This window comes from Pelophylax lessonae (assembly GCF_965119305.1).
Source record: "Pelophylax lessonae genome assembly, chromosome: 13".
NCBI classification, from domain to species: Eukaryota; Metazoa; Chordata; class Amphibia; order Anura; family Ranidae; genus Pelophylax; species Pelophylax lessonae.
In genome coordinates this window covers 117,867,648-117,892,857 of record NC_138780.1, presented here as the reverse complement: position 1 = coordinate 117,892,857, position 25,210 = coordinate 117,867,648, and the positions used below count along the sequence as shown (strand labels likewise).

General features: G+C 43.2%; 1 protein-coding gene across 1 annotated transcript in view; it reads left to right on the top strand.

Annotated features, from left to right (window-relative positions):
• MBIP (MAP3K12 binding inhibitory protein 1) overlaps positions 1-25,210 on the top strand; it is a 73,891-nt gene that overhangs the window by 29,144 nt on the left and 19,537 nt on the right. Inside the window, exons 5-7 of the mRNA XM_082275773.1 lie at positions 688-753; positions 5,416-5,565; positions 16,271-16,368. Coding sequence (XP_082131899.1) covers positions 688-753; positions 5,416-5,565; positions 16,271-16,368 — 314 coding nt within the window. The remainder of the gene's footprint in view (positions 1-687; positions 754-5,415; positions 5,566-16,270; positions 16,369-25,210) is intronic.

The window sequence follows — 25,210 nt, the reverse complement described above, 5'->3', positions numbered from 1 at the left end:
CATTGTAGCAAAGTGTAATTTCTTCAGTGTTGTCACATGAAAAGATATAATAAAATATTTACAAAAATGTGAGGGGTGTGATACGGTGTGTGTATATTTATTTATATAATGTGTGTATATATATATATATATATATATATATATATATATATATATATATATATATATATATATATGTGTGTGTGTGTATATGTATAGATAAATACACACACTTTTTTTATCCAGATATCTTCGGCTGGGTTTGTGGTCACAAGTCCTTTTCTTACTCTGGTGGTTGCGCCTCCAAAAGCTACAAAAAGCTACACCAAATAATTGTGTCATTGTTCTTTGCAGCATTCCTCCTGTGAATCCAGAAACTGTGGTGGAGCCTCTATACCCTGGGTTTCTAGTAAGTGGGTTGAATGGTGCTGGTCATCAATCAGTCCATAGGAGGAGTGTCAGCTAGAAGCAATGAGCCTGCGGTTGACCACATCAGAGATTATTTGTTACAGTATAGCAGCCAAGTATAAAAAACCTATGCAGGATCCATTAAGTTCACTTTTTTGCCCAAGATAATATTGACCTTTTTACAATTCATGTTTTGCATTTTAAAATTATTTAATATTGCTGTCAAAATGTGCATTGCAATATATTATTTCATAGCTGTATTATGTATTCTGCAACTATTTTGTTCTTTAACTTTTGCAGAAAACAGTTGTGCCAGAACGGATGCTGTTTTTACCCCATTTCCTGGATTCAAGAGCCACATTAAAGGTGCAGTATGAAAGGGCTCTAGGAACTCAAGGGTGTGTGTATGTATGTATGCATGTATGTATGTACAGTAAAACCTTGGTTTGAGAGTAACTTGGTTTAAGAGCGCTTTGCAAGACAAGCAAAATTTTCAAATAAATTTTGACTTGATATACAAGCGATGTCTTGATATACAAGTAGCCTCAAGTCACAGCTAAGTATAAAAGAGAAGAGAGGCGCCTCTAAGTGTAGCAATATGGTTAAATTTAATGAAGGTACAATTAGCAACTCACATGGTTGATAATTGGAACAGGCACATCTAAGGATGCAGGCATCCGGGGTAAAGCTGTCCACATAGACGTCTCCCTCACCGCCATCTACGTCATCCCTTCCATGCTGCCCCTCGCTTTCAGATCGCTTTACTGCAGGGTGGTCTTCCCAGTCAGGATTACAGACTGGCAGCTGGCGGTGCAGAAGATAGTCTATGTGGACAGCTTTATCCTGGATGCCTGCATACCTAGATGTGCCTGTTTTATTCATCAACCATGTGAGTTGCTAGATGTTGTACCTTCATTAAATGGAACCATATTGCTACACTTAGAGGCGCCTCTCTTCTCTTTTATACTCTGTAGCTCCTGCTGGATTTTGCTTCTAAGGGTCCATGTACACGGGACGCTGGAAATGGTCGTTTAGGAGCAGTTGGGCGTTTTTTTAAGAAGCCCCTGAACCCATCTACATTTTATCTTATCTGTCCATGTACACCAGGTCGTTTACAGTCATTTGCAGGCAGTTGCGTTCAGGGACTTTTTTTAGAACGCAATTATTTGCGTTCAAACGTGTGTTTCCCGGCGTTTCAAACGCACAAACGCGCCCGAACGCGTCTGAACGCGCCCGAACGCGTCTGAACGCGATGACCTGCGTTTAGCGTTCGCGTTTTTCCATTTTAAAGGGGAATAATTTTTTTGACCTCTAGGAACGCTTCTAAACGCAAACGCCCGCAAACGCCGCTAAACGCGGGTACAAACGCGACCGAACGGACGTTTCAAACGTCCTAAAAATTTCATCATTCAAAGGGACTTTTAACAACGTCCCGTGTACATGGAGCCTTATCCCCTTATGGAAGCGGCTATTTGTGGATGGACATTTTATGCAACCTATCGCAATGCTATAATCTTTTTATATGGACTATAAACTGAAGGACTTATGAATAAATGGTTGTGGAACGAATCATCTGAGTTTCCATTATTTCTTATGGGGAAATTTGCTTTGATATAAGAGTGCTTTGGATTACAAGCATGGTTCCGGAACGAATTATGCTCGCAATCCAAGGTTTTACTGTGTGTATATGTGTATATATATATATATATATATATATATATATATATATATATATATATATATATATATATATATATATATATATATATATATATATATATATATGACATTTACTACAGGTATTGCTCTCCTTTTGCACTGTGACTGACCACTTGTTTCTCATACAGAGAAGATTCCTGTTGCTTTGCCCACCATATCTTCCTCCATCTGTCCATTTACAAACACCTTGATGTCTGTTCACAGAATACATGGCATACAACAGAGAAGGTACAGAGGAGGTGTGAACAAATGGCAGGATTTCACTTACAGAATTACAGAATCCGTTCCATTCTGTTAACAGAATACAAGGTGTTTTGAGGTGGGGAGGGAGTGAACAGCAGGATCCTATACTATATGAGAGCCAGCATCCTTAGAACACTGTAGTATCTTGCATCAATGAAGCTATGAATTGTACAGTAAATAGCAGGGATCCAGACCTAGGATAGTCTTCATTAGAGGTATTTTTTTTGTCTTGTGGAGGTTCTGAGAAAATGATTTATTTTTTTAATGGAGTTCTGCTTTAATGCCTAAATTAGGTCTCGCGGCTCTTTTTCTATCTTTGTTTCCTCTTTTATCTGATTTTTATTATTTTTTATGCCCGATTCTAAAGGCTGAAGGTTTTTACCTTAATTTATTTGCCGCATTAAAGCAGGGCAATACTCTCCTAGATCCAGCGATGTGGGGTCCCCGAGCTCCCCGCCCGGCTGCTGACATCTTGGGGCGGCTGGCTTCTGGGTCTTCATCGCTGCCCGCTGTCATTGGCTGGGCAGGGGTGATGTTGGTGATGTCGCTCCTGCCCATGCACGGGAGCTCAATCCCATTCGTTGTTGCCAAATTTGTACAGTGAGCTGCCTGTACAAGGGTGGACAGGCAGGTAAGTAACTTTAAAGCAGAAGAGACAAAGGATGTCTTTTCTGCATTAAAATTCCTGCCTGTCCGCCCATTTTAAAACTTAAGTTTTAAAGTGGATGTAAACCCCATTCCTGAAGTTTAACCCAGGCAGTCAAACTGCAGTATCTGCAGTGTTTACTTATCTCTCTTCAAAGCCCTAAGTCCTGTAGGTTTCTCCTGCTCCATTCTTCTGTTATCAGCATGATAACTTCTGACAAGTTCTCAGTCAATTGAGATAAAATTGAATTCATTTCTCCATCCTTCATTGACGGACGCAGCTCCTAATCTTCTTAACCATTGGGTTATACTGCCCCCTACAGGAGTATGACACTAGGCAGCAAAAAAGTCTGACTACGCCTATGGACAGTCCTGAGGGTATAATCCCTCTCTCTGCTATGAGTACTGAGTTTTTTTTTTTCTGCCTAGTCAGGAGTAAGGACCTAGTTCCTTGGTGGGATCTACAATCAACTGCTGGACTGGGCGATGGGCTGGATAGATCCAGTGGTCACCCAACAAGTGAGCGCGCACAGACCACAGCTTCGTGCTAGGTCGGCCGTGACATGGCCCCACTGGATGGGGGCTGACCGGTGAGGTTGCATATGACCGGGTCTCTGCCTGAGTCACAGCGTTCCTCCTGGCCGACAGCCCCCCCATTTTGATGGAGAGAAGGTTCTGTCTGAAGCGGTGCCCGCCCGGTTCCTTGTATGGTGAGTAGCTCTTCACCCGTCTCTCCCTGGAAGGTTTTTGGGGTGGATGTGGGCCCCTCCTTGGGGCGGTCGGACCCCCGGGTTCCCCTCCTTCCCGTCAGGCACCCCGCTTCATCTGTCCCCCTCCATCCTACCCCCCCATATCTTATGCCTGGGCTGTGTGTGTGGTCTGGTCTACCTTCTGGGGTGGGGGGGTGCGCCACCAGCCACCGCACAATTGGCTGTGCAGGGTGGGGGGGGGTGTCGTACCTGGTGGGGGCTCCTGCCAGGGCCCCTCGTCCTGTATTAAGTTAATGTGCGCACTACCAATAAGCCACAAAATTGTAAGCAGTTACCTGTCCACTGTTATAAAAAGGGGGCGCATCACATATAATATTCTGGTCTGGCGGGGGTTACTAGAACTAACTGGCCGTTGCTGCCCTCATCAAGAGCTGGACTATGCCCAACCTTTCCACTCAGCTTCTCCATGCACAGAAACCCATACTACAGCTTCTATGAGTAAAATGGCTTCTATGAATGAAACTGGATCTATGCATGAAGGATGGGCAGATGATGGCTTCTACGAATGGCAGAGCTGGGTGGTAAGGGCAGGCATAGTTGGACTGTCTTAAGGTGAGCCTGTGAAGTCCTACACTATTAACCCCTGCAGTTCTGGAAAATTACAGCTGAAGAGTGATTGGGGGGGTCATAGGAGGAAGGTTTCAAGTTCAACTAACAAAAGAGGCATTGGCACAAGGGACGCATCCTACTGAATGTAAGTTATGTCCCTTTATGCTGATTTTTTTGCTTTTTCTTTTGGCTTCACTTGGGCACTTTAAATACCTTTTTTCTCTTGTTGGAAATGCACTTTCTGCCTTATCATTCCAGTGCTCTATGCTGCCATAGATAATGTACACCATGCTCATCACAGGCATCCTACTCACACTTGTACTATGGAGAAATCTGGTGTCTAACCAGGTCAGTTAGACGGAACTGGTCAACTCTGGTTATTGTTAGACATTGGACTGCGCAGTCTGGTTTAGACACACCGGGCAATGGCTGTACTGCTCTAGCAGAAGGTAGAGTTGAGACTATGACAATGGATGTTTAGTGTAGTATCTATGTGACTGAATATATTTATTTAACTTCATTTGCGATTTAATCAGAAGTGTATATGTATACACATTTTTTCCTTAAAGTGGTTCTAAAAGTCATATAGTTTTTTTTACGTTTAATGCATTAAGGTAAAAAAACCTTTTAGTGCCTGTTCCCCCCCCTAAATACTTACCTGATTCCTGTATCGATCCAACACTGTGCTGGCCTGCAGGTATTTTCTCCTCTCCCTCTCTCTCACAGGCATGGCTGAGAGCAGCGGGAGCCATTGGCTCCTGTTGCTGTCAATTAATTGCAGTGAGGTTGGAGCGGGGCCGCACGCGTGCCACCATAGGAAGCCGCTTCCACTGGTGGCACACAGAGAAGAGAAGCCTAGAGCTCCTGCAGGGCACCCCAGAAGAGGAGGTCCAGGGCTGCTCTGTGCAATACCATTGCACAGAACAGGCAAGTATAACATGTTTTTCTATTGTAAGGGAAAAAATTTACTTTACAACCGCTTTAAGTTTTCCACTAACCATTGTTTTTGTTATTAAAAAGTTTTCTGATTTGATGTTAGAGATGAACAGCAACAATGGAATAACTGTACAGAATTGTAACTCAGTTTGTGTCTTCAATTCAGTTTCTAAGGTTGTAAATGCCTATGGGCCCCTGACTAGAGGCAGTGGCTCATCTTCTAACACAAGAATGCATTCTCTCCAACGAGATTGTGGAAATCAGGCTGTAGAAGAGAGACTACACAATATTGAATGCCACTTACAGCTAAAGCCAGGTAGTGCTTCTTATACATTCTAGATAATTGCTGTTTTAGTACACATAAAGTGCTGTTTATCACTGTTGAAAACCATCAAGTATTTATTTATTACACATGATATAGTTTACACTGGCAGTGGTAAAATTTCATGTCATACATAAAGTACTCATAATTTATAACTGTTTCATTATAATCATTTTTCAATATTCCTTCTCAGGGCTGAAACTCTTATGTGATGATTTAAAACTCAGTTTTATCATTGACACACCATTAACAAAAATGAAGCTGACTTGCATCCAGTAGAGTTTAAAACTGTTTAATGGAGAGCTTCTTTTTTTTTTTTTTTTTTTATTTAAACATTGAAAACGCTAGAAATGTTGTTTTGTGTGTTATTCATTTTAAATGTAAAAATAAAAAAGCATATGCACCACTTGTGACCACAATATGCTGAAATGGAATGGGGTAAGGAATGTTTTTGAGGATATCTAGGGTTAGGTGAGGTGCATATATGCGGATATATATATATATATATATATATGTATATGTGTGTGTGTGTGTGTGTGTGTGTGTGTGTGTGTGTGTGTGTGTGTATGTATGTATATATATATATATATATATATATATATATATATATATATATATATATATATATAATGTGTGTGTATATATATATAAACAGTACAGACCAAAAGTTTGGACACACCTTCTCATTCAGAGTTTTCTTTATTTTCATGACTATGAAAATTGTAGAGTCACACTTCAAGAGGTAGTCACCTGAAATGGTCTTCCAACAGTCTTGAAGGAGTTCCCAGAGATGCTTAGCACTTGTTGGCCCTTTTGCCTTCACTCTGCGGTCCAGCTCACCTCAAACCATCTCGATTGGGTTCAGGTCCGGTGACTGTGGAGGCCAGGTCATCTGGCGCAGCACCCAATCACTCTCCTTCTTGGTCAAATAGCCCTTACACAGCCTGGAGGTGTGTTTAGGGTCATTGTCCTGTTGAAGAAAAATTATGGTCCAACTAAACGCAAACCGGATGGAATAGCATGCCGCTGCAAGATGCTGTGGTAGCCATGCTGGTTCAGTATGCCTTCAATTTTGAATAAATCCCCAACAGTGTCACCAGCAAAGCACCCCCACACCATCACAGCTCCTCCTCCATGCTTCACGGTGGGAACCAGGCATGTAGAGTCCATTCGTTCACCTTTTCTGCGTAGCACAAAGACACGGTGGTTGGAACCAAAGATCTCAAATTTGGACTCATCAGACCAAAGCACAGATTTCCACTGGTCTAATGTCCATTCCTTGTGTTCTTTAGCCCAAACAAGTCTCTTCTGCTTGTTGTCTTTCTTTAGCAGTGGTTTCTTAGCAGATATTCTACCATGAAGGCCTGATTCACACAGTCTCCTCTTAACAGTTGTTCTAGAGATGTGTCTGCTGCTAGAACTCCGTGTGCCATTGACCTGGTCTCTAATCTGAGCTGCTGTTAACCTGCGATTTCTGAGGCTGGTGACTCGGATGAACTTATCCTCCGCAGCAGAGGTGACTCTTGGTCTTCCTTTCCTGGGGCGGTCCGCGTGTCAGCCAGTTTCTTTCAAAGTTTTCCCAATTTTTCGGACTGACTGACCTTCATTTCTTAAAGTAATGACGGCCACTCGTTTTCCTGTACTTAGCTGCTTTTTTCTTGCCATAATACAAATTCTAACAGTCTATTCAGTAGGACTATCAGCTGTGTATCCACCTGACTTCTGCACAACACAACTGATGGTCCCAACCCCATTTATAAGGCAAGAAATCACACTTATTAAACCTGACAGGGCACACCTGTGAAGTGAAAACCATTTCAGGTGACTACCTCTTGAAGTGTGACTACAATTTTCATAGTCATGACAATAAAGAAAACTCTTTGAATGAGAAGGTGTGTCCTGACTTTTGGTCTGTACTGTATATCTATCCTGTTATATATGCACATGGGAGAAAGCCATATTGGCTCATGACTTACTCTGCCTCGGTTTACTCTTTTGCAGTTTACAAAGTGACTATGCTTTACAACTTGTTCTAAAAACACACATCAGATTTTGTTAAAATGGAAATAGATGTACTTTAGGTAGTTGTAAATTGTACATTCTATGCATGGAGTTGTACATTCTTTGCATTAAGGTAAGAAAACATTCTATGTGCAACTGCTCCCCAGCCCCACCTGAGCCCGATCTTGATTCAGCCCTGTGCCCAAAAGCAGCGGCTCTCTGTGCTCTCTCCCTCTCATAGTTCAGAACGATAACAGCGGGAGCCATTGATTGCTGCTGCTACAGTCTATCAAATCCTGACACACACACCTACAGCTTGAGCCCGCCAGTATGCCACAATAGGGAACTGCTTCTTATGGTGGTACACCAAGAGGAGGAGGAGTCAGGAGCATTGGTGAGTACCTTGAGAATAAGAGGATTGGGGCTGCTCTGCACAAAACCATTGTGCAGAGCAGGTAAGTATAATATAATTGTAAACTTTTTTTTTTTTGTATAACAAACATGTTACACTTTTGTGCACTGTGCAATGGTTTTGTACGCAGCAGCCCCAATCCTCCTCCTCTTCTCAGGTCCCCCTCTGGTGCTCCTGACTCCTCCTCCTCTTCTTGGTGTGCCACCATAGGAAGCCACTCCCTATTTTGGCACATCTGCGAGCTTGCTCCAGAGCTGAGCTGTCTGCATCCATTGACAGTGCGGCTTAGAGCCCATTCCCTTCATAGCAGGATTTGATAGACAGCAGCAGGAGCCAATGGCTCCCACAGCTAGCAATCTGACATGTGAGGCGAGAGAGAGCGGATTATGCACAGCATACTCGCTCATTCAGGCATGCCTCTCTGTCAGTGTACCCTTTTCTCAGAGGTGACAGGTCAAGAATGTAATTGCTGATCTATCCAATGCTGCCATTATTTCTTTGCCAGTTCTTCTGGGTCCCATGGCATTCCTGTTTGGCCTTTGGACAGCCATTGCTTTTTTGACTCCCAACATGCCAAGAATAAACCAGGGTGTATACATTGCAGTACAAAAATTTAAAAATGTAACAGCAAACCTTTTTCTTTTTTAGACTAAACATTTATTATAGGTACTATTATGGCACCAAAAAATATATGCAGTGCTTTGCATGCTGTACATTTAATACCAGTACCCCTGCCCTTTATTAGCTTACTATCTATGGTCCTTTTCTCTAGCGCTCATCGACAGACGTAGTCCTCGGTGATACACCACCTTCGGGTTATGTTACCTCCGCAGGAGCAGGACTAGACAGGAAATTAAAAAGCTCTGGCCACACCCTAGGGGCAGTCCCAGAGGGTATATCCTCTCTCTCTCTGCCTCAGCAAATCAGTTATTTTCTGTCTAGTGAGGAGTAAGGACCTAGATACCTTGCTGGGATCTTAGGTCCTGGCAAGAAATTTTTTTCTAAAAGGATTTTTGGACAGCTTTTTTTCTCCAGTGTTCCTGTGAGATCTTCAAGCAAGAAAGCTGAACTGGGCGACGGGCTGGATGTTGAGATCCGGTGGTCACCCCAGTTCAGCCTACGAGCGCGTGCAGGCCATAGCTCCACGCTGAGTCGGCCGCGACAAAGTCCCATTAAAGGACTGAACCCGCGAGTTAAACGTCTCGCTGAAACGCCAAAGACCATGAGTCACGGCGTCTGTATCGGTCGACAGCCCTCCCGCCCCGGTGGAGAGGGGTACTGTCAGGAGTTGGTGCCCGCCTGGTTCCGGTATGGTGAGTAGTATGTTCCCCCTGTTTTCCCTGACGGGTTTTGTGGTGAACGCGGGCCCCTCTCTGTATGGTAAGAAAGAGTTTCTTTCTATCCTATAACATGTCACAAATCCTCCTACTTTGAGTGTGATTTTATGTGTGCAAAAGCCAGGAGGCTTGGTTTGGGAGCTAACAATCTATTGTATACATGTTTTAAAGATGTAATCTGTGGCATTCTGGGAATCTTATGGGATAAGCTACCTACCAGTCAGAAGCCATGGACATGTAGACTGCCTTCCAAGTCAGATCTCCAGCTAATAGCAGGCCTCCTGAACGGCCATGCGGTCCGCCAGGGCCGGTACCGCCAAACACGCCATATCCCCATGCAGAGAGAGTGTTGTGTGCCTGCAGCACACCGCTAGTCAGCACAGGCCGCCGCCATTTTTTTTGCTGGATCGCACGAGCCGCCATTTTGGCGTAGCCTCGTGTCTCCAGCATGGGGGCGGCCATGTTTTAGGTGATTCTACACCTCGTGGAGCTTGGGGGAGGCGCCGGAAGGCGTACAGAGGGGCGGAGCCGCCTCCTTTCTTCCTGGGCAGCCAGCCAAAAGACTTCCTGTTTGTCTAAGACAGCGCTGTAAGCTGTTGCAGTTCAACTCTGAACATCAAGTGGTGAGCCTGGGGGTCTATCTCTCTCTCTCTCGATCGATAGGGATCCCTAGCAGGTAACACTAAGGGGTTTTTTGTGGCGCTGAGGGTCAAAAAAAAAAAAAAAAAAAAAGAAAAAGTTTTTTTCTTTACTTTGAATTATATCATCCAGGAAGTAACTGGAGTTATTATGGACCCTGCCACACAGATTCCCCCACCTGTTTCCCTCGAGGGGGCCTCGGGACCCGCCGGTGTACAGAGTATAGAGTCATTTACAGCAATTTTGGAGTCTATGGTGGCTCGGGTGGAGGCGGCCTGTCAGGGACGGGGGTCAAGGAAGCGACCCCCGCCTACCCCTATACTATCTGACACCTCTGACTCTGATTCAGAGATGGTCACTGCAGTTGCAGGTTCCTCTGCAAGGGCTGCTATCCCAGGTAAAGCCCCCTCAGACAGTGAGGAGGACGCTTCTTCTCCTGCTATAATTCAGGAAGAAGCATTGGTGGACGCACTAGTTGTGGCAGTGCAAGAAACCTTAAAACTTGAGGCTTTACCGGCAGAGGCAACTGAAACAGAGAGGCCTTTTGGGACTAATAAGCCCATCAAGACGGCGAAGGCTTTTCCTGTACCTAAATGTTTTGGAAATCAGATTAAAGGAGAATGGGAACATTCTAAACGTACCTTTACTATTTCCAAGCGTATTACTAGACGCTATCCGTTTGAGGAATCCATCATTAAGAAATGGACGGTACCACCAGTCGTGGATCCGCCTATTTCCAGGCTGAATAAAGCCACGGTTATTCCAGTGGAGGACACTTCGTCCTTTAAGGATCCGGTGGATCGAAAGATAGAAGCGGAGTCCCGCACTATCTTTTCTCTGATAGGGTCAGCATTTAGACCAGTAATTGTTATTGGTCTAGTTTCCCAGACACTTACGGAATGGGCGAAGATGGTACGCCAAGATCTTAGGGGAAAAGATATTCCCCAGGAGACATCTGATTTGATAGAACAGATCATACAAGGGCTACGGTTTATCTGTGACGCAGCCTTGGACACTACTCCCTTGTTAGGGCATGCATCTAAGTTAGCAGTGATCCTCAGACGTGTGCTGTGGTTAAAATGCTGGTCAGCTGACCTAGGTTCCAAAAAGACTTTGACCAATCTCCCTTTCCAGGGGAATCGTCTATTTGGAGCCAACCTAGATGAAATCATTAAGGATGCCACCGGGGGCAAGAGTACTTTTTTGCCACAGGCTGCAAAAGCTAAGGAACCTCGCAACAAGCGAGGACCTTTCTTTACCGCCCATAAAGGACGCCCGGCTGGTACTTCCGGGAAAGGCAAGACTCCTCCAGGAGGGTTCAAGAAGGGCTGGTCGGACAAGCAGAGGACCAACCCAGCCAAACCCGAAGTAAAGGAGTACACAGCCTGAAGGTGCGCCCCCACCCAATTTCAGGGTGGGGGGACGTTTTCACCGGTATTCAGGACATTAGATCGAGCATCAACCACTACTACCGGTGCGATTCTTCCCTTCCAACATTTAAGTACAGGAAGCGGTAGTTACCGTTCCCTGTATAGATCTTTTCCTTTACCTTTTCCCAAGATTAGTCCCGATACCTTACAGGAATCGGATCTGATTGACCAGATAGGCCAAGTAGCCTCTAGTCGGGTGACTTCGGTCCCTGAGGTTCAACCAGAAAAGATCACCTTGCCTGATAACTATCAGGTATCTGATAAATGTGTGGGAACAGAAAACGACCAGACTTTCTCGGATGGTCGGGGCCAGATACCTCTAGGGACGCCTGGTTCAGATCCAATCAGCGCCAGTGGTCCTAGAAATTCTAGGCTGGCCTCTTCAAGCCGGCCTGGCCGACTTGGACAGGTTAGTCGCAGACGTTCCGTGGGAACTTCGTCTCAGGGAGTGTCTGTAGTCTCAAGGACCTATTTACCATCGTGCTTTACAGTCGCTGGTTTTAATGGCCTGGCCATTGAGACCCAAGTACTGAAGGACAGAGGTTTGTCTACTTCTGTCATTCCTACCCTTATTAAAGCAAGGAAAGCGACTTCCAGCAAAGTCTATTATCACACATGGAAGACTTATATTGCGTGGTGCGAATCTTTAGGATTTCCTCCACGTACCTATTCGGTGTCTCGAATATTGGCCTTTTTGCAACAAGGGGTTGAGCAGAAGCTAGCCTTGAGCACCATCAAGGGTCAAGTTTCAGCATTAGCAATCTTCTTTCAGAAACCTTTAGCTACCAAATCCTTGGTGCGGAATTTCATCCAGGGGGTGCGGCACCTGGCTCCTCCAGTCCGCGCGCCCTTACCGCCCTGGGATCTTAATTTGGTTTTGTCGGTTCTACAGAAACCTCCCTTTGAAAACATCAGGGAGATTCCCTTGCTTACTTTATCCCAGAAGGTGGTCTTCTTGGTGGCTATTACTTCTGCTCGCAGGGTGTCAGAACTGGCTGCATTATCATGCCAGTCCCCATACCTAGTGATTCATAGGGATAAGGTAGTACTTCATCCTAAGCCATCTTTTCTTCCTAAGGTGGTTTCAGATTTTCATCTGAATGAAGATATTGTACTACCTTCCTTGTGTCCTCAGCCCAAGCATCATCGGGAACATGCGTTGCATTCCTTGGATGTGGTTCGGGCAATCAGGGTATACCTGAAAGCTACGGAATCATTCCGTAAGACGGATTCACTTTTTGTGATCACGGATGGCCCCAGAAAGGGTTTGCCTGCATCTGCCGCGACCATTGCCAAATGGATTAGACAAACGGTGGTACAGGCTTATTCTATTAAGGGTCAGAGTCCTCCGTTCCCTGTTAGGGCGCACTCCACTCGAGCGCTCAGTACTTCCTGGGCCTTTCGCCATCAGGCGTCAGTGGTCCAGGTATGTAAGGCGGCCACTTGGTCGTCGGTACATACCTTTACTAAATTCTATAAGATTGATGTGACGGCATCGGCGGATGCCTCATTTGGCCGCAAGGTTTTGCAGGCCGCAATTTGAGGAGACCGGTGGTCTACCTCGAGGGTTTTTTTTTTCTGTTTGAAAAATTTTTTTGTTGAGTCTCATCATTAAGGATGAGCATTGTAAACTTCTAGTTGGCACCGGTTGGGCCTTCTAGATTGGGATTTGATTTCCATTTTCCCACCCCTCAGTCGGGATACTGCTCTGGGACGTCCCGAAGGTGGTGTATCACCGAGGACTACGTCTGTCGATGAGCGCTAGAGAAAAATGGATTTTTGTAAAATCTTACCGTAAAATCCTTTTCTCTTAGCTCATCGACAGACGTAGTCCCCGCCCCTCTGTTTTGGAGTTGGGTTGGGTTAAATTCTCTAAGCACTGCTTTTTCACATAACTGATTTGCTGAGGCAGAGAGAGAGAGGATATACCCTCTGGGACTGCCCCTAGGGTGTGGCCAGAGCTTTTTAATTTCCTGTCTAGTCCTGCTCCTGCGGAGGTAACATAACCCGAAGGTGGTGTATCACCGAGGACTACGTCTGTCGATGAGCTAAGAGAAAAGGATTTTACGGTAAGATTTTACAAAAATCCATTTTTTTCATATGCATACACATACCATGATCAGTTTAGATAGAAGGCAAAAAACCTACCAGCTTGTTTTTGGAATGTGGGAGGAAACCAGATTATCCAGAGGAAACCAATGTAAGCAAAGGGAGCACATGCAAACTGCAGGTGACAAATGCAAGTATTGTCTTGATTGGGATACAAATAAGGAATCCCCAAGGCACCAGTGCTAACCAGAAAGCCACTATAACATTGACATTTTTTTTTTTTTAGTAGAAGTAGAGTTTACCCTTTTGTCTGAATGTGTTTCTGGGTTTTATTTTTTTTCCCCGTTAAGCAAGTTCACAGTTTTTTCAAAAAGGGTTTTGTATTAAAGGCATGCAGGCATAAGGAGCACTTGATGCATATCTACACTTATTAAGAGTTACTCAGTAAACACTTGACAAGCCTTAATGGTGACTTGTTAATAATACAGCATAGAGTTAGCGAGAATAATAGACAAAACCTGACCTATGAATGTAACTTAGTGACTTTGTTTAAAATAGATTAAATGTACCAAAATGACTTCTGTTATCCTCCTAAATATATAGAAGTAAATTGTGTGAAAAACAACTACCATACTTTTCAATATTGTTGCTTTATAGCGGTATTAAAACCAAAAACAAATTTTATTAAATTGCATGTCACCAACTCTTCAATGGTGTGGCTGTGTTCATTTTTTTTTTTTCTAGCTTTTGTTTATATATATATATATATATATATATATATATATATATATATATATATATATATATATATATATATATATATATATATATATATAATGTATGTGAAAATTACTTTTATTAATTTGTTTTTTGTTTTAATTTGGCAATCGTGTCAATAAGCTTTTTTTTATTTTCAACTTGCTTTAGAAGACCGAGCTGTCCAGACAAAGTAGCAATTAGAGGGGTGAGGCAAACCATTTAACGTCAACAGGGCTGCTTGCAGTGGTCAGCTTGTATTTATTTATCTAACTATCTACTCTTGCTTCAACTGTTTATGACATGCTAGCTGAAGCTTGAATTAAATGTGTTAATTAAGTCCATCGCAATCTGCTAGTCTAACACTACCCCCTATCCAGACTGACCATGTTGCTGTCCAAAGGTGTCTATTTTACTACCTCATCCAAAAGGCAGACACCCTAAAGCCTTGTAAGCACAGTCCGAATGACAAAGCTCCAGGAGGTGGCACGAAATGCGTTGGGTATGGGGCCTGGTCGGAGTCCAGGCTTGGGTTGCCACTCCACTCGCCTCTTTAGGATCTTTTAGATATGCAGCAACAGGGGTCACCCCTTTTCCCTCTGACACACGGGCTGAATATCGGCCAGTTCGACCAGAAACCGGCTGACATTTCGGGCTTGTGTGTATGGCAGCCGGTCCGACAGAAGCCAATGACTGAGAGCGCTGACTGGAATGTTCTGGGGGGAGGGGGGCTGTCCCCCTGTCAGAACACAAAAGAACAGCAGGGGAGATCGCTGTACTTACATCAGGTTTTGTTTTTTCTGCTAAACCCACTGGTTTTGCCGGGAAAACAAATGTCTAGTTAAAAAATAAAAGAATAAATAAACTAATGCAGCCACCCCATCTACAGATTAGTAAGCTTCAATATATAATTTTTTTTTTGTTTGTTTTAATACCACTTTAAGTTGTGATTTCCCAACTAATTCATGCGTCTCTACAAATGTTTCCAGTAATGTCAAAGATCAAGCCGGTTTTATAGGAAACCTGTACAGTACAGTTTTTCCTTGCTTTCAGGCTTCTACACTGACCCAGAATTGTGTGCCAGAATTGTGTGCCACCATTGACTTCAGTGTAAAGTCAGAATCCCTGCTCTGCATATCTGTTCCAGGTCAGGAACTCAAGTATTGAAGTTATTGTGTCAGAATGACAGCCAGGCAGCTGGTGTGTTTTTGTGCAAAACTCCTTTTTAAAAAATAATTTAATGCTTTACAACAGGCCAAGGAAAATTCATGGTATTTGTCTTATTCTTTTATTTGGTATATTGTGCCAAAAAAGCTAGGGACATTTCAAGCAAAACTTGCTTTGGGAGAACTGTATGTCATCACTTTTACATATGCGCGGGAGTGCAGTCGGCATTGGCCAATTTCTATAGTGAGCTGCAGGACAATGGCATATTGTGCTAGTATGCATCCCATACTAGCACATTATGAAATACTTACTTTAGAATGAAGCCCCCCCACATGGTCACCCAGACACCGCTGAGGGAACTGACATGTTCCCTCGGCGTCCCTTCGGGGGTTCGGCAGCTCCAATGCTGTGAGTGGCTGGAGCCGCGATGACATCACTCACACAGGAGTTCACTTTCTGGCAAGGAGCTCTGAAGGTCTGGCAAGATATGCCGGACCTTCAGAGCCATGTGCCACTGGTGTCAACGGCTGCATGCAAGGTTAATATCTCCTAAACCGTGCAGTAATTTTACCTACAGGTAAGCCTTATTATAGGCTTACCTGTAGGTAAAAATTAAAAAGCGGGGTATACTACTGCTTTAAAAATCCTGCCTGTTTGCCTATTTTTTTTTTTTTTTAGCTAAAGTTTCACTTTAAATCTACGTAGTATTTCAGTATAACCATCTTGGACCCCATTTATGTAAACAGATGGAACATACTGAGAATGTTAATCAAATGGTGCTAAAAATATAAAGATGAATAAAAACCAGTTTAAAAAATCTGTAGCTGTCGTATGTCAGTATATTCCAGGTAGCCAAGCTTATGTGCTTTTTTTTTTTTTTTCTCTCTGAAAAAACAAAATGATACAAGGACAACCTGTACCTAAAGACATTTATCAGAGAATTAAAAAGCTAGAAGACAGAATCTTGGAGTTGGAGGGCATTTCCCCTGAATATTTTCAGTCTATGGTGAGTAGCCATGATGAGAAATCAGAGTTCATCCAGAATAATTGTTTGTTCATGTATAGTGTTTTGTTTTATGCTACTACCAGTTTCTTTGGGGAAGATCCATATATAAAGTTGCATTTCTAGTGAAATAGTGTGATTGTCATTACTGCTTTGTCTGTGTTGCCTTCAGATGTCTGCTGGATAACCTATAGCTGTTTCCAGAGCTTTTTTACCCTTTTCAACCCTCATTCAATTTTTGTTGGCTTGCAGTTTTCTTTTTTCTATCTGCATGGTTTCTCAGCTACGTTTGTTTTAAAATTATAACAATTTAAAGTGTTCCTAAACACACAACAATAAAATCAGTCTGTATATAGTGTAAAGCATGCTTGATATACTTGGGGTCCTTTCACACAGGCGGTCCGTATGTCTGCTTTTCATCCCATCCGATTGCGGATGAAAAACTGACATAATGCATGTCAATGGGATTGCGGATGTCAGCGGATGACCATCCGCTGACATCCGATTTGCGTCCTTTCCGATTAATTACGTTTTTTGGAACGGAAGAGAACCCTATTTTTTTTCCATTTAAAAAAAATGGAACGGACGCAAAAACAGATGTTAGCGGTGTCATCCGCTGACATCCGCAATCCCATTGACATACATTATCTCCATTTATCATCCGCAAAAGGATGGGATGATAAACGTACATATGGAACGAACACTCCAGAGTGTCGTCCGTGTAAAAAAAAAAAAAAAAAAAAAAGTGCCCGAGCGGAGGAAAATACGGTCCGCCCCGTGTGAAAGGACCCTTACTGTGGAACCTAAGGGGTTAATCCTCCTGCATTGTGTTTAAAAAGGCTGTTTGATTTTTTTTTCTCCTCTGATGCTCACCTTCTTCCAGTGTCCCCAATTCATCTCTGGGTAGTACAGAGGGTAGGGGACAAGCGGCACATGCTCAGTTTGGTGTGTATTGCTAGAGATTTTTATTTATTTATTTGTTTTTTTATTGAGAGAGTTCATGTGATCAGCACTGTCCATATAGAGGGTTAGGGGTCCTGCATCCTCGTATAATAGAGCAGTATGAAAACTCATCCTACTTGCTTTAACCAAACACTGAGGTATGTAGCAGTTTACATTCACTAAAAATAATTACATTTCCATGTTCTGTGTACTTTGGGAGACCAGATATAGTGAATGCAGGGTCCTGGGTTTAGTAACATTTTATGTCTGTATAGGAGGTACTTTAATCTTTACAGCAAATACTTGATTATTGGAAGGTGATTCGCTCCAATATTAAAAAAAAAAAAACCCTTGTCAGGGTTTTATTGCTGTTTGTGTTCACACTGGAGTGATTTTCCCTCTCCATTTGTCCTGGTGACTCTAGCCTCTAAAACAAAACAGAATGTGAAAGGAAGTTTTTTATTGGAACATTTTTTTTCAGTGGGATATCCCCTCACTTTACAATCTTGCCCCCTAGGTCTGGAAGTGAAGGGAAAGCTGCTCCCCATATACACTAGATAGCAAAAGGAAAAATGACAGGGAATTTATCAGTTCCCTACTTTAGCCACTTTTTTTTCAGTTTTCGATAAAGTGATACTTTACAATGAACTTCTTCTTAAAGCAGAACTCTCAGCACAAACCATTTCAATTATTAAGTGAAAAAAAGGCACGTTAACAGGGTTGATCAGTGCAATTCATACATTTGTATGTGGCTTATACTACTGTCAGCATTGTACTTCTGGCACAGCGGCTCTCATACAGGCCTTTTCTTATTTTTCTCAGAGTATGCGCAGATCTCCTAACTTATAAACATGCTTTCATGTTTCTTCTAGACTGCACTGGATAGCTCCTTCAGTAAAGCAGGACTCCAAATCAGTGTTATGGTCTTCACTAACAAAATGAAAATGTTAATATATTTTTGATTTATATTTAAATGGGTAAATATGAAATATCACATCAGGTGTGAATATTCAGTCTTTTTTTGTCCTGCCAACAAGTGTAAATGCCTTTACCATCGCTCTACATATCATTCGTTTAAAATAAACTTTAGTTTAGCTATCCATTGATCAAAGGTGACATTTGCACAGAACTGAATGAGCCAGACCAATGACTCATCCCATAATAAATGGCTCAGGCCAAGGTTGAGAGATTGGTATTTGAAAGGGAGCTACTTTTGATGTGTTGACTCTTTATCTAACCCAGAGTGCTTTTGGAATACTTTTTCAAGTAGTCTATATAAGGCGTGTGTGTGTTTTTTCTTTTTTTTTTATATATAAAAAAAACATCAGTCTATTAACTATTTTATCTTAATCATATAGTACAGAACTGCATGGTAGTCCATAGCAATTTTTAAATGTTAGTAATGTAACAGCACTACCAGTTTACCTCTGTACTCTGTAGTTTGTCAATGTTAACCTTTAATCAAAAACAATTGAAGGAAAGCCCAAAGGTGCTTCTTGGATTTTGTGTCCCTCATGCATCTAGACTGTGAAAGTCTCACACGTTGTATCCCCATACTCGGGAGCCATGGTAGAATGTGTTTCAGGGTATAAATAGAAGTTTGCCTTTGGTGTGTTTTGAGAAACAACTTTGTGGAAAAAAACATATTTAATTTCTTCAAATTATGACAAAAATAAATTACAACTTCAAAAAACTCCTTGCCTCTCACAAAATACCTTGGACTGTCTACTTTCCAAAAAAGGTAATTTGGGGGGTATATTGTCCTGTCATTTTGGAGTCTCAAGAATTGAGTTAGATTGTACATCTTAAGTTAATATTGTAGCGCCACCTTTTGCTGTGATTACAGCTGTAAGTCACTTGGGGTATGTCTCTATCAGTTTTGCACATCGAGAGACTGAAATTTTTGCCCATTCCTCCTTGCAAAACAGCTCGAGCTCAGTGAGGTTGGATGGAGAGCGTTTTTGAACAGCAGTTTTCAGTTCTTTCCACAGATTCTCGATTGGATTCAGGTCTGGACTTTGACTTGGCCATTCTAACACCTGGATATGTTTATTTGTGAACCATTCCATTGTAGATTTTGCTTTGTTTTGGATCATTGTCTTGTTGGAAGACAAATCTCCGTCCCAGTCTCAGGTCTTTTGCAGACTCCATCAGGTTTTCTTCCAGAATGGTCCTGTATTTGGCTCCATCTATCTTCCCATCAATTTTAACTATCTTCCCTGTCCCTAAACGGACCTCTGAGACTATCACAGTGCAGGTGCATTTATACGGAGACTTGATTACAGGTGGATTCTATTTATCATAATTAGTCATTTAGGTCAACATTGGATCATTCAGAGCCGGTTCACACTGCCGCAACGGAGCAATTTTACCGCGACTTCAGTTCGACTTGTGAATTATTTTGCGCGACTTATATGACAGACGACTTTGTGTTTGGCCAATCAGAATATGATGTGTTGTGACCTAATTCCCCTTTTCTGTTTTTTTTTTTTACTCATTTCCTCATTGCCCACCAGTGCCACGTATCACTGCCCACCAGTGCCATGTATGTGTCCACTAGTGCCACTACCCACCAGTGCCATGTATGTGTCCACCAGTGCCACTGCCCACCAGGGCCACGTATGTGTCCACCAGTGCCACTGCCCACCAGGGCCACGTATGTGTCCACCAGTGCCACTGCCCACCAGGGCCACGTATGTGTCCACCAGTGCCACTGCCCACCAGTGCCACGAATCAGTGCCACGTATCAGTGTCCACCAGTGCCACGTATCAGTGCCATGAATCAGTGTCCACCAGTGCCACTTATCTGTGTCCACCAGTGCCACTCACACAGACCAAGCAGAGATAATGGAATATATATACCATTACATATAATGGTATAATTACATTATATATATATATATATATATATATATATATATATATATATATATATATATATATATATATATATATATATATCTATCATATAGGCATGGCTGCAATGTGGGGAATGCCTGGCTAATCTCTTTCTTCTTCCTGGAAAGTCTGATAACAAGTCGCTTCAATTAAGATAAGGAGGCGACTCCCATTGAAGTATATGGGACAAGTCGGATCACAGGTAGCCTCAAAGTAGTACCAGGACCCTTTTCTGAAGTCGGAGCGACTTCAGTAGTGCCAATTAAGACAGCACTGATTGATTAACATTGCTTTTGTTATGTCAAGCGACCTGGGGCTACACAAGTCGCCTCACAAGTTGTGCTAGTGTGAATGGGCTCTCAGGGATCTTCTGGAGAGAGTTTGCTGCACTGAAAGTAAAGGGGCTGAATAATTTTGCACGCCCAATTTTCCAGTTTTTTATTTGTTAAAAAAGTTTGAAATATTCAATAAATTTCTTTCCACTTCATGATTGTGTCCCACTTGTTGATTCTTCACAAAAAATGACGGTTTTATATCTTTGTTTGAAGCCTGAAATGTGGCAAAAGGTCAAAGTTCAAGGGGGCCGAATCCTTTCGCAAAGGCACTGTGTGTGTATGTGTGTGTGTGTGTGTGTATGTATGTATGTATGTATATATGTGTGTGTGTGTGTGTGTATATATATATATATATATATATATATATATATATATACACACACAGGTCCCTCTCAAAAAATTTGCATATTGTGATAAAGTTCATTATTTTCTGTAATGTTCTGATAAACATTAGACTTTCATATATTTTAGATTCATTACACACAACTGAAGTAGTGCAAGCCTTTTATTGTTTTAATATTGATGATTTTGGCATACAGCTCATGAAAAACCAAAATTCCTATCTCAAAAAATTTGCATATCATGAAAAGGTTCTCTAAACGAGCTATTAACCTAATCATCTGAATCAACTAATTAACTCTAAACACCTGCAAAAGATTCCTGAGGCTTTTAAAAACTCCCAGCCTGGTTCATTACTCAAAACCGCAATCATGGGTAAGACTGCCGACCTGACTGCTGTCCAGAAGGCCATCATTGACACCCTCAAGCAAGAGGGTAAGACACAGAAAGAAATTTCTGAACGAATAGGCTGTTCCCAGAGTGCTGTATCAAGGCACCTCAGTGGGAAGTCTGTGGGAAGGAAAAAGTGTGGCAGAAAACGCTGCACAACGAGAAGAGGTGACCGGACCCTGAGGAAGATTGTGGAGAAGGACCGATTCCAGACCTTGGGGGACCTGCAGAAGCAGTGGACTGAGTCTGGAGTAGAAACATCTAGACCCACCGTGTACAGGAAATGGGCTACAGGTGCCGCATTCCCCAGGTCAAGCCACTTTTGAACCAGAAACAGCGGCAGAAGCACCTGACCTGGGCTACAGAGAAGCAGCACTGGACTGTTGCTCAGTGGTCCAAAGTACTTTTTTCGTATGAAAGCAAATTTTGCATGTCATTCGGAAATCAAGGTGCCAGAGTCTGGAGGAAGACTGGGGAGAGGGAAATGCCTGAAGTCCAGTGTCAAGTACCCACAGTCAGTGATGGTCTGGGGTGCCATGTCAGCTGCTGGTGTTGGTCCACTGTGTTTTATTAAGGGCAGGGTCAATGCGGCTAGCTATCAGGAGATTTTGGAGCACTTCATGCTTCCATCTGCTGAAAAGCTTTATGGAGATGAAGATTTCATTTTTCAGCACGACCTGGCACCTGCTCACAGTGCCAAAACCACTGGTAAATGGTTTACTGACCATGGTATTACTGTGCTCAATTGGCCTGCCAACTCTCCTGACCTGAACCCCATAGAGAATCTGTGGGATGTTGTGAAGAGAAAGTTGAGAGACGCAAGACCCAACACTCTGGATGAGCTCAAGGCCGCTATCGAAGCATCTTGGGCCTCCATAACACCTCAGCAGTGCCACAGGCTGATTGCCTCCATGCCACGCCGCATTGAAGCAGTCATTTCTGCAAAAGGATTCCCGACCAAGTATTGAGTGCATAACTGAACATAATTATTTGAAGGTTGACTTTTTTTGGATTAAAAACTTTTTTTTTTTTTTTTATTGGTCGGATGAAATATGCTAATTTTTTGAGATAGGAATTTTGGTTTTTCATGAGCTGTATGCCAAAATCATCAATATTAAAACAATAAAAGGCTTGCACTACTTCAGTTGTGTGTAATGAATCTATACTATATGAAAGTCTAATAATTACAGAAAATAATGAACTTTATCACAATATGCAAATTTTTTGAGAGGGACCTGTATATCTATATCGTCGTATAACACGCACTGTTTCCTCCTAAAAATGGAGGGCAAAGCAGAAGTGTGTGTGTTATATGCCAATCTATTAAAAACAAACAAAAAAAAAACCCAGGCAGAGGGGGGCGGGTCAGGCCTAGGAGAAGGAAGAATGAGCGGTCGCTGTCATAGGAAGTCCCGCCTCCTATGATAGACAGCACAGTGGCCGGTACGTGTGGCGTCTATCATAGGCGCCGGGACTTCAGATGACAGCGGCCGCTCGTCCTCCCACTCCTCAGCCCGGCCCGTCCCCACTCTGTGTAATGACGCTGGCGAGGCTGCAATTGATGACAGTGCACTGGTGAGGCTGCAATAGATGACCCTGCGCTGGTGAGACTGCAATAGATGACCCTGCGCTGGCGAGGCTGCAATAGGGTGTTATGTAAAAGATGAGGGAGTTGGGACATGCATACCTTTTTTTTTTTTTTTTTTTTTTAACAGGCACGATCAACCACAGAAGGGGGCACCTTATACCATATTACATTAATTTTGAAATCTAGACAATAAGAGTATGGTGTTATCTGAGATGTAAACCCTGGGAGATTAAGTTACAGTAATGCCCAAATATTTTAAAGCGGAAGATGTCTCCAGGATCCAGCATTTATTCAGATGGATCTACTCACTCTGCTTTCTCTAGGTGAACTACCCTCTGCACACTATATAAATGCAGCCTGTTCTCAAGATCTGCTTTTAAGATGTTGGCGTTATTCTTGTACATTACTACTTTTATGTCGGTATGAATTGGGGGGAGAGTTTTCAAAATCATTACACAGCTTTGAAGCGCTTGCACTTTCTGAAGGTCATGACGAATTAGGGAGATTTAACCTCTGACACCTTGAACTTGCCCAGTCACTGTAAATAGAGATGTGTTTGCTGCTGTCCCAACAGTGCACTGTATCTGTAAGCATGGGTTCAGGCCCCCCCACCCCCTTTCTCTTTCGTTCATGGACACAGCTCATCTTCTTGACCATAGGATTATTCTGCCTCCTACAGGAGTTGTTCCTATGAGAACTACAAGTGCTGGACTGAGCGACAAACTGGTTAATATGGATCCTTAGGGTCCCCCCAGTCTGACTTTCATCTGAATGAAGACATTGTGTTGCCCTCCCTGTGTTTCAAGCCTAAGCATCCTAAGGAAGTTGCCTTGCACTCCCTGGATGTGGTTCGGGCAATAAGGGTGCATCTGGCAGCTACTGAGTCTTTTAGGAAATTGGACTCAATATTTGTCATCACGGATGGACCTCGCAAGGGGCTGGCTGCTTCTGCTGCAACCATTTCCAGATGATCAGACAGACTGTGATTCAGGCTTATTCTATTAAGGGTCAGGTTCATCCTTTCCTTGTCAAGTCGCACTCTACTCAGGCGCTTAGTGCCTCCTGAGCCTTCTCTTATCGGGCGTCAGTGATGCAGGTTTGCAGGCGGCTACCTGGTCGTCTGTACACACATTCACAAAGTTTTATAAAGTGAATGTGTTGGCATCTGCGGATGCTTCTTTTTGGCCGCAAAGTTTTGCAGGCTCCTTTTTAGAGGACTTGTCCTCTTTGAGGGTGTTTTTTCATGCGAGCACCAGTTGTTGACAGTTGAGCTCCAAGTTACCTGGCTGGCTATGTTTAGCCTTGGGGAAGTTTGTTTTTTCTGCTGTTCCCACCCCTCATGTTTGACACTGCTTTGGGACGTTCCTACGTTCAAGAAGATGAAGAGCTGTGTCGGTCTATGAACGAAAGAGAAAATGGGATTTTTGTCTTACCGTAAATTCCAGTTCTCTGATGTTCATTGACGGACACAGCACCCGCCCCTCTATGGAGTTGGGTTTTTTCCTTCTGATACTGCTTGTTACAAAACTGAATATCTATAGCAGGAAGTGGGAGTATACAACCAGACAATGCCCCATAGGCGTGTTCTAGCTTTTTCTCTGCCTAGTGCCCAACTCCTGTAGGGGGCAGTATAACCCTATGGTTAAGAAGATTAAGAGCTGTGTCCATCAATGAAGATCAGAGAAATGGATTTTGCGGTAAGAAAAAAATCCCATTTTCTCTTACGTCCTCTTGACAGTCGCCGCCCACTCATTCAGTCTTCACCAATGGGTATTGACCTCTTATCCATAGGAGCAAGCTAGGCATAAGACTTGTTAAAAACAAGCAATTTACATAGACACACCTATGGGGGCTTTCCCACTGGTCCAATACCCCCCTGCTATTCCCAACCTGTGCTGGGGCCACGTTCTCAGCCTTTCTTTTGTTTTAGGATTTTATTTTCTGCAAATGTTTTTTCTTTGCACTACTAGCTGTTTATTTGTCAGCGTCTAGTTAGTCGGCTCTTTGGAAGACGATGGCGTTTGCGGAGCTGGAAGTCGCACTGGTCATCCTGGTGCTCCTGGACAGAGGGCCTTATGGAATCCCAGCCCGCCATCAAGCGTTTAGCAGGCTATGCGTACGCCCTGGCCTCACAAACTACCTATCCCTGTCCTCAGGGATGAAAGCCCGCGAGGTGGCCACCTCGCTCGGACGGCTCTACCGCGGCTCCGTGCGTTGCTAGCGTCCTGCGTTTTTGGCTGACGGCACCCCCACTGCCTGGGGTGGGAGGCTTCCCGTCGATGAGAGGCGCTTATGCCATCAGGTACGGTAAGTACATTCTGTGTGGGGCCTCTGTCTGGGGATGGCAGTCTGC